Source organism: Nothoprocta perdicaria, unplaced genomic scaffold (assembly GCF_003342845.1).
Source record: "Nothoprocta perdicaria isolate Ctin4 unplaced genomic scaffold, notPer1 scaffold_122, whole genome shotgun sequence".
NCBI classification, from domain to species: Eukaryota; Metazoa; Chordata; class Aves; order Tinamiformes; family Tinamidae; genus Nothoprocta; species Nothoprocta perdicaria.
The window spans coordinates 2302281-2315870 of record NW_020454339.1 but is presented as its reverse complement, the minus strand read 5'-3'; the positions used below and the strand labels follow the sequence as shown (position 1 = coordinate 2315870).

The following is a 13590-nucleotide window of genomic DNA, read 5'->3' as shown; positions in this document are numbered from 1 at the left end:
ACCTATTACAGATTACCATATTTAGTTTACATGATGTGCTCTGCCTTTTAATATGCTTGAGAGGTATTTTTTAAATGGGAATTATGGTATGGAAATGGCTATCTTCTGCCATATATATATATATATACATAAATATATATATATATATATATATTGGCCTGGCTTTGTTTTTATTTTACACCAGTTTTATGCCAGCACATTTCTGTAAGTGTCCAGGCGTACTGGTGTAAGAGAGAAATCCAGTTGTGTCTTAAAAGTCACTAAACCTAAGCTGCCTCCATACAAAACTGCATTTCAGAAGCAGGTCCAGGTTAGCAGATTACCTATATACAGCTTCACAAACACATCACAGTGTCCAATTCAGCAAGCAAAAAAGAAGCATTTATTTGAAACAAGAGGTGTTGGATCCTGCAAGGTCCTTCTGTCACATAACTCCCACTGATGCTAATCCTCCAACTCAGGCCACACTCGGGCATCTAAACCCGAGTTTTAGGGCAGATGGTGGCATGGGTGGTGGGAAAAGCCACAGACAACTGAAGTAAGACTGAGCTGGGTGATTTCCACTGCTTTACTCCCACCCCCTGCACAGTGATTTAACTTCTCACCTGCTTGTTCTCCTCTTTTCTCTATGCAATGTGAAATATAATTGTGTATGTCAAGCRAAGGAATGGTGAATAGATTATCTGCCTATCAGTACAATAAATGATTGAAATTGTTCTAACTGTGCACTTGAAACCCTGGGTTTTGCCTTATTTTAACATTTTAAAAGTATAAAGAAAAAACACCTGATACAGTAATAGATATGATGCAAAGTGACTGCTGAAATCGTTAGGGTGGAAGATGAAGTGTTTAATGTGCTTTGACGAGGAGTCATCACAAAAGCTGGAATCTCCCTTCCTGAGCACATGTAAAGTTACCTTCAAGGTCAAGGCTCTGTGCACACTTCTACTACTRCTCTTACTGATTAGTATCCTGCAGAAAATACACATAAAGCAGCTCTCAGTCCTGTCCGTGCAGAATGTTTCATATAGTCATTACTCCTAAGTATAGTTTGGATTAAAACAGAGTGCTTTAACAAGACAGTTCTAGCARAAACATGGGTTACATCAGTGCCATGCAAAATATAGCAAATGTGGCTAAGCCAAAACCGCTGTGGAAACGCCAGGATTTAGGATCTTTAAAACGCTCCTGGACAGAGCTCTTTGTGCCAGGGTCACAGCAATGAGGTTCAGTGCTGGGGTATGGAAGCTGGTGATAGGGAAGATTGCAAGCTCTGTTCTTGGGGTAGATATTTGGTTGCAAAAAGTTATATTGAAGTGGCAGCATGCAAAAATGTTAATTACGTGCAGCAGCTCACCAGCGTAACAGAGAAGCTGAGGAACAGGTAGCTACGTGGGGTCRCCCCACAGCACGGGACACAGCAGCAGGCACAACCGGGAGCTGCGACGCGAGCCCCGGCTCCAACACCGACTCTTCCACCGCCGGGATGGAGCACGGGGCTCCCAGCAAGGGCTTCCACGGCAGCACCGAGGCCCTCGCGGGGACAGTCCAAACGTTTCGGCGTTGTAAATAACATATCAGGCTTACTTACAAACCCACCAGGGCTGCACCATTTCTCACAAAACGGGCACGCTTTGYTTCCAAAATTGCATTTAAACTAGGATAAGCTTTTTTTATCATTAGGTAATCCTAGCTTTTTCTGCCCCATTTCTCCTCGGGCATCATACATTTATACCAAGGCCTCCTCCTCCTCCTTTCATTCTTGCAACATAAAGAAATCCCATCTACTTGCTRCAAGGAGGCTCCCTACTTAAGCACCAGACTCCATCAGGTTTTCTGAAATGTTCAACACCTCCAGATGCCTCTGAAACCACCCAAAGTTGATCTACACCAATTAAAATCAGACCAAGGCACTACAACCCCCTCTGAGGGTTCACAGAAGAGCTTCATTCCCCAAAAGGTTCCTTGTGAATTAAAGCAAGTTCCCCTCAGGTGCAAAGTTGGCCTGAATCTCTCTGGTGAGGCAGGCAATGAAGGGAAAGATCCTTCCTGCAGARCACCTGCATTAACACAGCACAGACATCATCTATGAGGCGGTTTCAAAGCCAGATGTTGGCAGACATTGGTGTGAGTGGAAGTGGGAGTAAAAGAAGACACCTTGCCTAGGCCTCACTTGAAGGAAGACACCCTGGAAYTGCTTTTATATTCCTAACTTTCAAATCACCGTGGATCCATCTCAAAGCACATACAGGCATGGACAGAGGGCAGTGTGCAGGCATGGAGGAAGTTTGAGGTAAAACACAATTTTTAAAAACAAACACAGATTTCAGGCTKCAAAGGCCAGATCCGAATTCAGACTTGCTTGGCGCACTGCACATCTTGTTAGAAGGGCGGAACAACAGGCATATCCCACAACTCTGGAAAACCTAATAATCCCTAAAGAAAGGAAACAAACTTGCCCTTTTTTTAGTGGCCTACTTACAACTAAGTTGACACATTTCTTTTGGGATTAATGAACTTAACTACATGCAGAAGTCATGCCTCCTTAGAGCTCCTTCAGTGCCCACTGTGAATGATAATGGAATCAGTTTCCACAGACCTCTGCCAATAAGTGCTCACTGCTTTCAGTCCCAAATCACTAGTGTCCTTCACTAGCCTAAGTTAGCCTTTTTATGCTGACACTCTCATAGCCACACACACATTAACAGCAGATGAGGTTCTAGTTTCTCACTTTCAAGAACATTAAGTTAATCCATGATAAAGACAGAGCAACTCAGGAAGGAAAGATTCATCCCTAGATACTACTTCTAAAGTTCAACAGAAGACAATTAACAGATTGAAAATGTCAGCAAAAGCTGCGACCGAGAAGGTTATATACCTCAAAACTTGGTATGTGGAAAAGATTACATTAGAACTTATGCTCTGTCTTTACTATATACTAWTGACAACTTGGAAGTCACTTGCAAATTCAGGACTTAGAACTGAATTGCAAATAACAGGGCTTCCTCAGTTTTCCCTAGATTAACAATTATGTTCAGGCAGGATGTTCTTGAAATGCTATTGAGATTACAATATTAAAAATTGCTTGCATATACATGAACAATGGAAAAATTCTCTGAAATATTAAAAATAGATCACAGTATGGCTATGTAAGACATTATATAGAGTAAAATTTTAATAGTCAGAATACTTTATTAAAATCAGCATATAAAATATTTTGAAAGCTTTTCCTTAATAGGTTATTTCTAAACATTGATGATTTCAGTAGTTTCTTTCCAAAAGCCACCACCAAGAACACAGTAAAGCAGCACTTTATGAACCCTTTGTTTTTCTGATCATTGCTTCCATCGTATCCCATTGCTCCTTGGTTACCTGGTAAAAGACAAGAGCATTTTATTGGCATTCTATACATATTATTACACATTCAAGTATTTGTCTGAATGAAGAGTAGGCAAGAAATTTACTACCTTCCTCAAGTCGTTGAATTCTCCTGCCATAGAAACAAATTCTCCACCATCCATTCTAATAACCTACACAGAACCAAAGCACTGTGGTTAGCAATAGTTTTTCTTAGACATCTATTTAAATCAGTCACTATTTTAAAAAGTTTTTTCAAGCTTTGAACTACTGTTACAATTGTAAAGAATTTCAAATTGTTTTAACTTCTCAAATGTTRTATTTCATGTTAACATTCTCAATATTCAGCATTCAACTGAATAATCAACAATATATCAACATTCTCAATATTAACATTCTCAAATGCCATATTATAACTAAGACTAGGAGACTAGGTAGCAAAACTCAGACCTCACAGAGGTTGATTGCATAAGCAAGAACGATTAAAACTTACTGCTCCATTAACCCAGCTTGCGTAGTCACTGCAGAAATAGGTAGCAAGATTTGCAATTTCTTCTACAGTTCCCAGACGGCCACAGGGAATCCTCTCTATTAATTTACTCTCAAATGTGCCTGTTGGGTCAAGACGGCTAAAAGCACCCTGAGAATTAAGAGAAATACTTGAAAAATTGTTCTATCAGAAATTAAAATCAGAAAAAGGTTTGATTCTTTAAAATGCAAGACTCAATGTGGGAACTGGCATTTGGGGGCAAACTGTACTACAGCTTTGTCAGCAAAAGGAAAAGAAAGAAAGCAGGAGGCAGAAATGCCAATGATCTGTGTTACACTGTGTTCACCAAGGGTGATAACCTGGAATTATATTTGCTTGGAATCATCACCCATCGACTATCTATGAAATGAAAATAATCTTTTATATTTTTTCCAAGTACCTGGCAAATTCTTGAGAAGCATTTGAGGGAACAAGTGAGCCTCAAACCTGCTGCAGGTACATGGAACAGGAACCAAGGGGGGCAGCGGGGAGAGGAATGGAGAAAGTGACAGGAATAAATTGCACATGACACAGAATAAGGAAAAGTAAAAAGCAGAAAACTCTACATTTCAGTTAAACTGGAGCAACTAGAACTAATCTAAAGACACTGAAATTTACTACCCGAATACCTTAGAATGTCATGGAAAATAGAAGAGGGTTTTTGTTCCTTCTGGCTTTTCCACAAAGAAACCACTTGATTTGGCAAAATCAGAATCAGTGTTAGCAACATTTATGTTACGTTAATGCAGTTATGAGAGTTAAGAACACTACAGCTTAAGCATCTGCACGCGCTATGTAAGTATTCTACAATAGGATTTTTTTTTAATGTAAGCTTTTACAAGGGATGCTTCTTTCTCTTCCTATCATGCCTTACCACAGCAGTGCTTTCTAAAGACAGGGGTACACTAYAGACAGGCAGAATGTCTCAATTTGCAATATCTTGTTTTAAATAAAGCAGGTTTGATACACATTCTCTGAAACTGTAACTCTGATCAGTATAATCAGATATAAGTGGAGCAAAGGCTGCTTCCTTGAGAAAGCACATTATCTCAAACRTGATCCACTCCATTAATTTGCATCTAAAATAATGATGGTAGGCAGCAATACTGACAGTTAAAGCAGGTTAACTATCCAAAAATCATGAGTCTTTAATTTGAAGTGGATGTTAAAAGTCTGCACAGATTCAAAAAAAGAACAAAAGACAAAAAAATAGCAGGGAAATCCATTGAGATCATTACACTATGAAAAGATACAAATTATATCAAACTACGCCATAGACCATCAGGGGCTGGAATATAAAAAGATGGGTAACATAAAAGGAATGGAATATAAAATCATTACATGTTTTTTTCTTAATTATACTCTTATCTAACAATTTCCTGGATATAACGCCCAGAGGACTTTTGGTATCACTTCATTAGGTTGTTTTAATGCTGATAGGCACTTATCTTTCCTTTCAGTCAAGAAAACAAAGTAAAACAAAACAGCTCCGTTGTCCAGGACTGACAACGGAGGGAAAAGACTGAAGGGAGGGAAAAAATACCAAAAGGAAAAGAGGAAACGCAGCAGCGCTCCCAGAAACGGCTGCCAGGAGCTGCTACTGCTCCCACGTTCCTGTTTGGACTCGGTGTGACCCAGCTCCTCCTCTCCCCTTGCTGTGCTGCCTGTTTCCCTCCTACACCAGCTGCTCTGGCTGACATCCTTGGAACACTTGGCTYCTTTTCATTCATTCCTATGTTCCACATTTCCTCACTGCTTTATTTCTTCCCCTCTAATGTTGCTGCTTTTGATAAGACTCATGWGGTTCTGTCCTCTAAGAGACTCTGCAATTTTAGAGTTGATCAAATGCTTATGAACGAGGAGCCCAGACAGAAACAGGGAGYTGCACTTCACCAAGCTAAGAACTCCCTCCACTCGACTAACTGTATTAGCTGACTGCTCTTAAGCAACTGTATCACTAGAGGCAGATGTTTCACTGCATTAGCGTGGCACAAGGGCAAGGTTTCAAAACTTTGAAACATTCTATTTTACAGCATTTTACACATAAAGATTGAGAAGGGAAGCAGCGTGYTCAGCAGTTATGGACCATATTTGGAATTTCAAGGTTACAGAAAGGGTTAGATCATCTTAAAAGCAACTCTGTGCTACACAAAACATATCCAAGGTTGTGTTGCGCTCCATGCTATGTACCTTTGTTTTTATTGGACCTGGTTGAATCACATTGAATCTCATGCCATATTTACCCCATTCAGCCGCAAGAGACCTAAAAATTCATTAACAGAATGCATCAGCATTTTAAACACAGTATGTATAATGCTATTCAGCAAAGAATCATAACCAAAATGGAATGCTAAAATTTGATCTCAAAATACTTGAGTTTATTTGGTGTTCCTGACAAAAAAAAAAATCCAAAAGTCACATTCACAAATAGAGGAATTCTGATCCAATCTATGTATCGCAACTAATGCAAATTGAAGGACTGATTCTTTCCCCCCACAAAGCACAGAAATGATTTTGGCACCCACGCTCTTTGCAAACAACTGTTAAGCCTCTACCTTCCTTTTGTAATTTAAATCATGTTACAAGTATGACATTTTCAACACCGTTCTCGAAGATGCTCTGAACTTTTGGATAAGGGGACATTTTGGCTTCATGGCAGTATTTTCTTTGAACAAGCAGTTTTATATTGTCTGTTACATAGAACTAATAAGCTTGGTGATAAAGTCTTTAAGTACACACTGAAGTCRTATTCAGCTCTATAGAACAGATCATGACTCAGTTTTTCCTTTCTCTTATGGATAAAGAATTCTACTCACCAAAAAAGGCTGCAGAACTATTCAGTTGCTTCTGAAGTGCAGAGGAGAGACTATTTATTATCATAAACTGAAATATAGTTATCAATGATAGAAGTCTTTCCCTTTGCAGAGTAACATGGCTATCTGTTACATGCTACTGCTAGGAACTAAGTACAAAYGCAGGCCTTGATTTATACGGAGAAAGGAATCATTTCTTCGTGAAACTAGCTACATTTCAGTAGGTTAGGATCTACTGAAACACAAATACACCTTTTCCATTTACAAAAGCAAATGGAAGGCATAGGAACCTTGAACAGTTCTCCTGATGACCACTTGCAAGTGCTGGTTTGCTTATGACAGCCAGAAGGGAAAAAAATGGCAAAACTCCGAAACTGAAATTCTGTAGCTTGCTGTTGCCAAAAGTAGTTTCACTGATTTCTCCCCATTCTTCTCCATCAAAACTTTGCAGTTTAGCTTCTTATCTATGCTGCCTCTCTAACAATCATCCCATTTTTAGACAACTTATCCAACCTGAAGGACTGCCTTTTTCCACAGTGTTTTGAATTAGCAAGTTTAATAGGCTCACTGCAGCCCATTCCCATGCAGGTGAAGGGGTAGAGGCAGCAACGGGAACAAGCCCTGCCCCAAACATTGCTGCCAACTGGAAGATAACATCTAGCAGAGATTTGGCTAAASAGGATGGGAGTGGGAAGCAACACAGCATCCTTTCCTCCCTCCCCCTCAAGTACTAATTAATTTTCCAGCTTCTGTTACACTTAGGAATTCAGAGGTTTCCACAGCCTTTGCAMGTGAAAAGAGTTGTATCAAAGGAATGCTACTCTGTCATTTCTTTCCTCTTCTAACAATAGCAAGTGGTCAGATACAGTATTTTTGGCTCAATTTTCCATTCAAAAGTACTAGAGGTGTTAAAAAGTTGCTAAAGAGGGTCCAGGTGAAACACCTAAGTAGCAGAATTCATAATAACTACATGTATGTCTATGCATACAGCACTCCCACAGTCATGCTTTTGCCCTGATAAAAATCATGGCAATAATGTCATTTACTATTTCCTTCTTAAAGGAGTTGTCAGGATACTACTTTCTTGCCAGAACAGTGGAAGTTCTCTTGCAATATGATGGAACTAAGAGAACTACACCAACGAGGTACCAGTTACTCTACATGAAGAATGTGAAGAACAGGGTGTGCTTTCGCTGTTACTCACTTGCTCAATGCTTCCACACCAGCTTTGGCAGAGGCACTTGGCACCACAAACCCAGAACCACTCTCTGCATAAATTGTCGTAATAGACAGGAACACTGCTCCTGAAATTGCAAAAACATTGCAAGAAATGACCAACCATAAGAAAGTTCAAACTATGAATTCCAAGTGAAAAACAAATGCCAGCAGTGCAGAAGTTTGCAGTTCAAGTGGGAAGGATACCACCCTTTTCCTTCCCTTCTCTTCCCTTTCCCCCTTTTCCATGAATGAAAAGGAATGCTGCTTCGGCTTCAAAGCACAATCTGAAGTCACAGACTTCAGTGACAATGAATACACATAGGTAAATTTCAGTCTACACAGAAAGAAGGCCTAAGACCTTAAAATGTCTTTTTAGAAGCTTCTGCAGTCAACTAGTTACTAGCAACCAAGCATTTTGTCCCCAATTCCATCAATTCAAGGCTAAAAAGAAAAAAAAATCACTATGAAAAGCTAAGTTTGGATAAATGTTAAAATTACACAGCTTCATGGGACAGTTCACTACTTGTGCCACAGAAACTAAAACATCTCTTTCACTTATTGTATTTTAAAAATAAAGTTACCTAAGGAACATCCCTAAAACTATATGCTTTACCAAGAGCACATGTGACTATGCAGCTAAGTCAAAGACTTATGGTTGAACAGGAGAACCTAAAGAGGGCCATAAAAAAGCACTACCTGATCTGCCTGCAGAGATCATATTTTTAAGGTGTTGACAAAATATTGGATTATACTCTTAGACAGTCCAGAATTAAAATTTATATTTAATGAGCATGCTTATAAATAAAACTCAATACTTACTGATTCCAATTTCAAATTTATTTTTCAGTATACCTCAGAGATAATATTTTCTAGTGCTTTTAGTTAAAAACATAGCTTAAGAATTAATAAGTTTAATATGGAAATTCGTAGTTGTTTCCTGAATTAGTGATCATTTACATCAGTGACACATGTTCAGTTGCTTAGAAGCAGCAGAGATAGAGAAGAGAAATAATAGCATGCATTTTAAATAAACTCTTGTTTTTTGTAAAACACTTGTAAAATAGATGTAAAATCTCTACAATTGAATTCTTATAATCAACCTCATCCTCTTCAGGTCCAATTTTAAAGGCAAATTTTGCAATAAACTAGTTGTCAATTAGTATTCCTGCAGTTAAGTATAATTTCACTCAAAAAAGAACTTTCAGATAAGATGTAAATGGTTAAAACATGTTCTGTTTCAGTCTAAAGTTTCACTATCATGCACAACAGCGAGAGAAAACTGTTAGAAGATGTTAGATGCTCAGCTACTGCTTTTCTTAAATTAAAGATACCTTTTTGTGCTTTAATGAGCTCCTTCCCAATTTCCAGAGTGATGAAGGCAGTACCGTTAAGTACAATATCAGTTATTGTTTTCCATGCATTAGCAGAAAGTCGCTCAGAAGGGGAAACAAAGTTCCCCGCTGCATTGTTTATCACAATCTGAAACAGATTAATAAAATTTTAAAGTTGCACTAAAATCAGTTCATGAGCCTAGKATTCAGTATTAATACATATTTAGCAACTCCAGTACTTAAGTATTTTCAATACTGACTCAGCAGCACCTCAGAGGAAAGCCTCCCAGGTTCTGAGATCATGTACCTTACTGTTTGAATCACTAAAGAAATAAAGCAGTGATAAAGAGGCAATAATAAACTTTGTGAATTAAAGGTGTTATGAAATAGTATTATAGAGATGTAGAAACATAGGACTAAAAAATAAATTATATATATAAAAAGGACTGTTTCTGAGTGGGAATATTAAGGATGGAAGAACAAAGACAGGAGGAGCACGACAAAGGCATTCACTTTGATTGTTGAGATCTCACTGCAGAGGCCTGTTGGCAGTGACAGCCAGGCTTGTGATACACAAAGATATCTGTCACGTGTGCCATGAAAGACAAAAAAATAGAAAGAAAAAGCAAATATTCATTCACTCTGCAGATAAATTCACTCAAATAGATAAAATAGGTGAAATTAAAGAGACAGAAAGTGCCTGTAAAGAGCACGTAGGACACGGTTTATCCAAAAGCAGCTAGTGTACTGAAAATGTAACAGAGAGCAAGACRACTCCTCCCTCTGCCTGCACAGTTAAAAGCCTAGAGACAGGGCCATGCTTGGGCCAAAGAACATGGCAACTCATTGTCAGTGTAGTATATGAGAATAACTGTCTATATATTGCAACAGTGAGCAAGCCTTACAGCAGTGCTACAGCACACAGCTGTGAAAGGTACACTCTCCACTTCAGACTTGCTCCACATGCAAAAGTTCAGAAAGTTTCTCCTCCATATCATTAGGAAGCTACATGGTGAATGCAGCTTCCTACACCAAACAGTACACCAAATAGTTTAAAATATCATTGCATAYACTATGTATCAGCATTAATGTCTTCATTAGACATTTGATCAGCCAGCAAAACCTAGGGTGCTCCTACCACTAGCAAATGAGGATGTGGTGCCTATAATTGTTTAGATTCTAATACACCACCCTTAAGGCACAGGCAGAGAGCTCTACATTTTCTGCCAAACTATTAAAAGATGTTTAGCTCTTGATTAAGATTTTGTTTTTCTAATTTTAAGGAGACTCAATTTTCAAACTGGACATTTTTTTTTTTTTTTTTTTTAATAAAAAAAAAGACAATGCTTACTCCTGCTTCTAATTTGCTTACTCCTGTTTCTAAACTGGGAGACATTAACTTTATTAGTAACAGGTGTAATCAGGTACCACCACAGGTAAGTCACCTTTTTTAGGAAGATTTTAGGGCAATATTCCATTCACTTAATTTATATGAACCCCATCATAACTGTTCCATTTGTGACCGTCCCCTTGACTCCTGCTGGGGCTTTGGGCTTGCCACCACGGGGTGCTATGTGCCTGTATGTAGGTGGTATSTACCAGCTGCTCCATGTGCCTCATGCCTGACTCACGCTGGCAGCAGAGCACCCAGGCTAAGGAGAGCAACACAGGCACCACGTACTCAAGGACAAATGAGAAGGGGGTCTCCTGTCCCCTCCTAACCACCTGGAAAGACCAAAACCCTGTAGAATTGAGCAAATTCCCTAGTTCCTAAAATGGCCTAGTAACCAAACAACCAACAGGGGCAGCATAGACCAAGCCTCAGAGCTGGCAGGCAGGAACAGATGAGCTCACCCAGAAGCCTAGCAAGCAATTCCTCCAGCAGCTGGATTGCTAAAGCTCCTGTGCTTCCCTGTGCAATTTAGAGGACATTCAAATTGTGACGGAAGAGGGAGCAGCACCCTCACCATCAGCTGGGTAACCAGTTCGCTCAGATGCACACAAACTTGCAATTTGTGAATTAGCATAATAATTAATTAGTGAAATAGAGAATTAAGCAACTAGGAAGCTAATGACTCAGCCTAGTGGATTTACACTTTGTTTCCTTTTACATCTAATGAGTTTGTAAAAATAAGGTCTGTTTCTCACAGTACCCTGCTCTGTAAATTTGAGAGATCACAACAAACAGACACACATTGCTTACAGAAAACAGTCACTCCTTAAAATTGATACAACAGTGCTCTATTTGGTTACTATATATTTAAGGAAATATATTAGGAAATATATTTATATATTTCAATAATGAAGACTCAAATTCCTTCCTTTAACTAGAACACTTACATTAGGAAGTCCTGCAAGTTGGATTAATTCAGCAACAGCATTCTTAACAGAAACAGGATCTCTCACGTCACACTGGATTGCATACACCTATACAATTATGGAGAAACAGCTTTAAGACTTCAAAGATATATTCACAAGTTAACCCACAAAAACATTCACAGTTCATGAATAAAGTCTTTAAATAAGTAACATATTCGCAGTCCTGCACACTTTACCTTATTCCCTGTTTTAGAAGAAATTTCTTCAGCTGTTCCTTTCAAAACATCAAGCTTCCTAGGGAAAAAAAAAGTGCATAATATATCACTGGATTTCAATTAAATAAACTTACAGTTATGTACATTTTATATATATATAATATATATATACATATATATATATATATATATAAACTTGAAGTTACCTATATCACTGTTTGGGAAGAGTCCTAATGCTTTTATTTCAACTAAAAATAGACTTTTTCTTTACTCTAAAAGATAATTTTAGAAGTATAATCTTCATAACAGGAAAACTATTGCTGCGCAAAGTCTTACGAATTAAAGGAACACCTTTAATTTAACTGTGAGGGTGACAGAGCTCTGGCACAGGCTGCCCAGAGAGGTTGTGGAGTCTCCTTCTCTGGAGATCTTCCTGGATCCTTGATCTGGATGCCACTCTATGTCACATACTCTAGGTATCCCTGCTGGATCAGGGCGCTTGGACTAGATGATCTCTAGAGGTCCCTTCCAACCTTAATGACTCTAACTATTTCTGGAAGTTAAAATCTACTGTATAGGAATCACCTGCAAAAATATATTCGGAATGATTAACAATATTAATTTCAATTTCATGCTCTTTTACACTTTCGAGGAATTTAATTTTTAACTTTTTGGGTTGTTTGGTTTACTACCACTTTTCACAGATTCTTCTGTTTGTTTCTTCCTACTGCTGGCTTCACAGCAGATCACCGCAATAGACAGTTCAGGAGTTAGATATTTGTAGATACATCAACATGTTTTTGTATTTACAATGTAATATTGTAATTTAAAGTTTCCTGAAATAAATAGGAGATATTATTTCCTATTATTCCTTGTAAAGTTTTACTTTCTTTGGCAAAAGTTGGCAGATAGATCAATCCAGTGTTCATTACTAAATTAGGGCTCTAGAACAAGTCTGTTTGTATTTACCGGCTTGCTATAACACACGTGGCACCCAAACTGGAGAGGGCTGTTGTCATCCCCTTGCCAAGCCCAGTACCTCCACCAGTGATAAAGGCCAGTTTCCCTTGGAAGGTGTTTGGGGGCAACATGGCTTTTTGGACGGGTGAAAAGAACGTAGCTTGCGGTGCGTTGCCGTCCTGGTGCAACACGTTTGGCCCCCGGCTGAAAAACTGAAAAAATAAAAGAAATTAAGTTTCCATTTGTATGTACAAATCCTCGTTTCTGCATAGAAGATGCTATATCTCCATTCTCATAAGAAAATCTAGTTCTGAGTAGCAACTMRAACAGTTTTCTTACTGCTATAAACYAAATGTAAAGTCAGCGACATCTCATAATGCTAAAGCATAAAGATCTTTCTATAAATGTAAATGCTAAGAAAGCTCTAGAGCCATTTTGGACTCTTTTTATTCCAAATGAAAGAAATACTGAAAAGAAAAAATACTGTCATGGTATTTTTCCTTCTGCTGAGTTATTCTTAGGCCTGTCACTTTTGCTCACATGTGTGGAAATTCTTTAATACGAGTTCCCCAACTCACTTCATACCCACACCACTCTCTAAAACAAAGCCCCTAAATTTAGTTTAATTTAGTTTAAGCTTTATCACGAAAGCAAAGCGATGCAGCCAGAACTATAACATTTGCATTAAACAGGTATTTTGGGCATGCTTTCTGGAACTGGCACCCCTGAGCCATTTGCAATAGAGTCTCATAATAAATACATAAATAATAGGACTTCAAGACATACAAGCAGCTCAAATGGAGAGTCCAAAGATCATGACAACTTTTTTTTTTTTTTTTTTTTTTTTT

The 13590-nt window shown here is 38.4% G+C and overlaps 2 protein-coding genes across 2 annotated transcripts in view; one reads left to right on the top strand and one right to left on the bottom strand.

Moving 5' to 3' along the window:
- Positions 1 to 2241: 2241 nt before the first annotated feature.
- On the bottom strand, positions 2242 to 12949 carry DECR1 (2,4-dienoyl-CoA reductase 1). Its single transcript, XM_026054524.1, has 9 exons — positions 12752 to 12949; positions 11804 to 11861; positions 11589 to 11675; positions 9249 to 9396; positions 7904 to 8003; positions 6077 to 6149; positions 3851 to 3997; positions 3468 to 3530; positions 2242 to 3372 (listed from the first exon to the last, which is right to left on the bottom strand). The coding sequence occupies exons 1-9, from the start codon at positions 12871 to 12873 to the stop codon at positions 3313 to 3315; spliced, it is 858 nt and encodes a 285-aa protein (XP_025910309.1). The 5' UTR covers positions 12874 to 12949; the 3' UTR covers positions 2242 to 3312.
- The window catches only part of NBN (nibrin), a 22085-nt gene continuing 21366 nt past the window's right edge, over positions 12872 to 13590 (top strand). The window contains exon 1 of the mRNA XM_026054560.1: positions 12872 to 12933. Within this exon, the coding sequence (XP_025910345.1) occupies positions 12872 to 12933 (62 nt within the window). The remainder of the gene's footprint in view (positions 12934 to 13590) is intronic.

Excerpts from the sequence above, each read along its gene's own strand:
- DECR1 (XM_026054524.1), bottom strand. The coding sequence starts at position 12,873 with ATGTTGCCCCCAAACACCTTCCAAGGGAAACTGGCCTTTATCACTGGT. Across the intron at positions 6,150-7,903 it reads GGTGTGGAAGCATTGAGCAA|GTCTCTTGCGGCTGAATGGG; the intron begins GTGAGTAACAGC and ends ATGAATTTTTAG. Across the intron at positions 3,373-3,467 it reads AATTCAACGACTTGAGGAAG|GTAACCAAGGAGCAATGGGA; the intron begins GTAGTAAATTTC and ends GTCTTTTACCAG.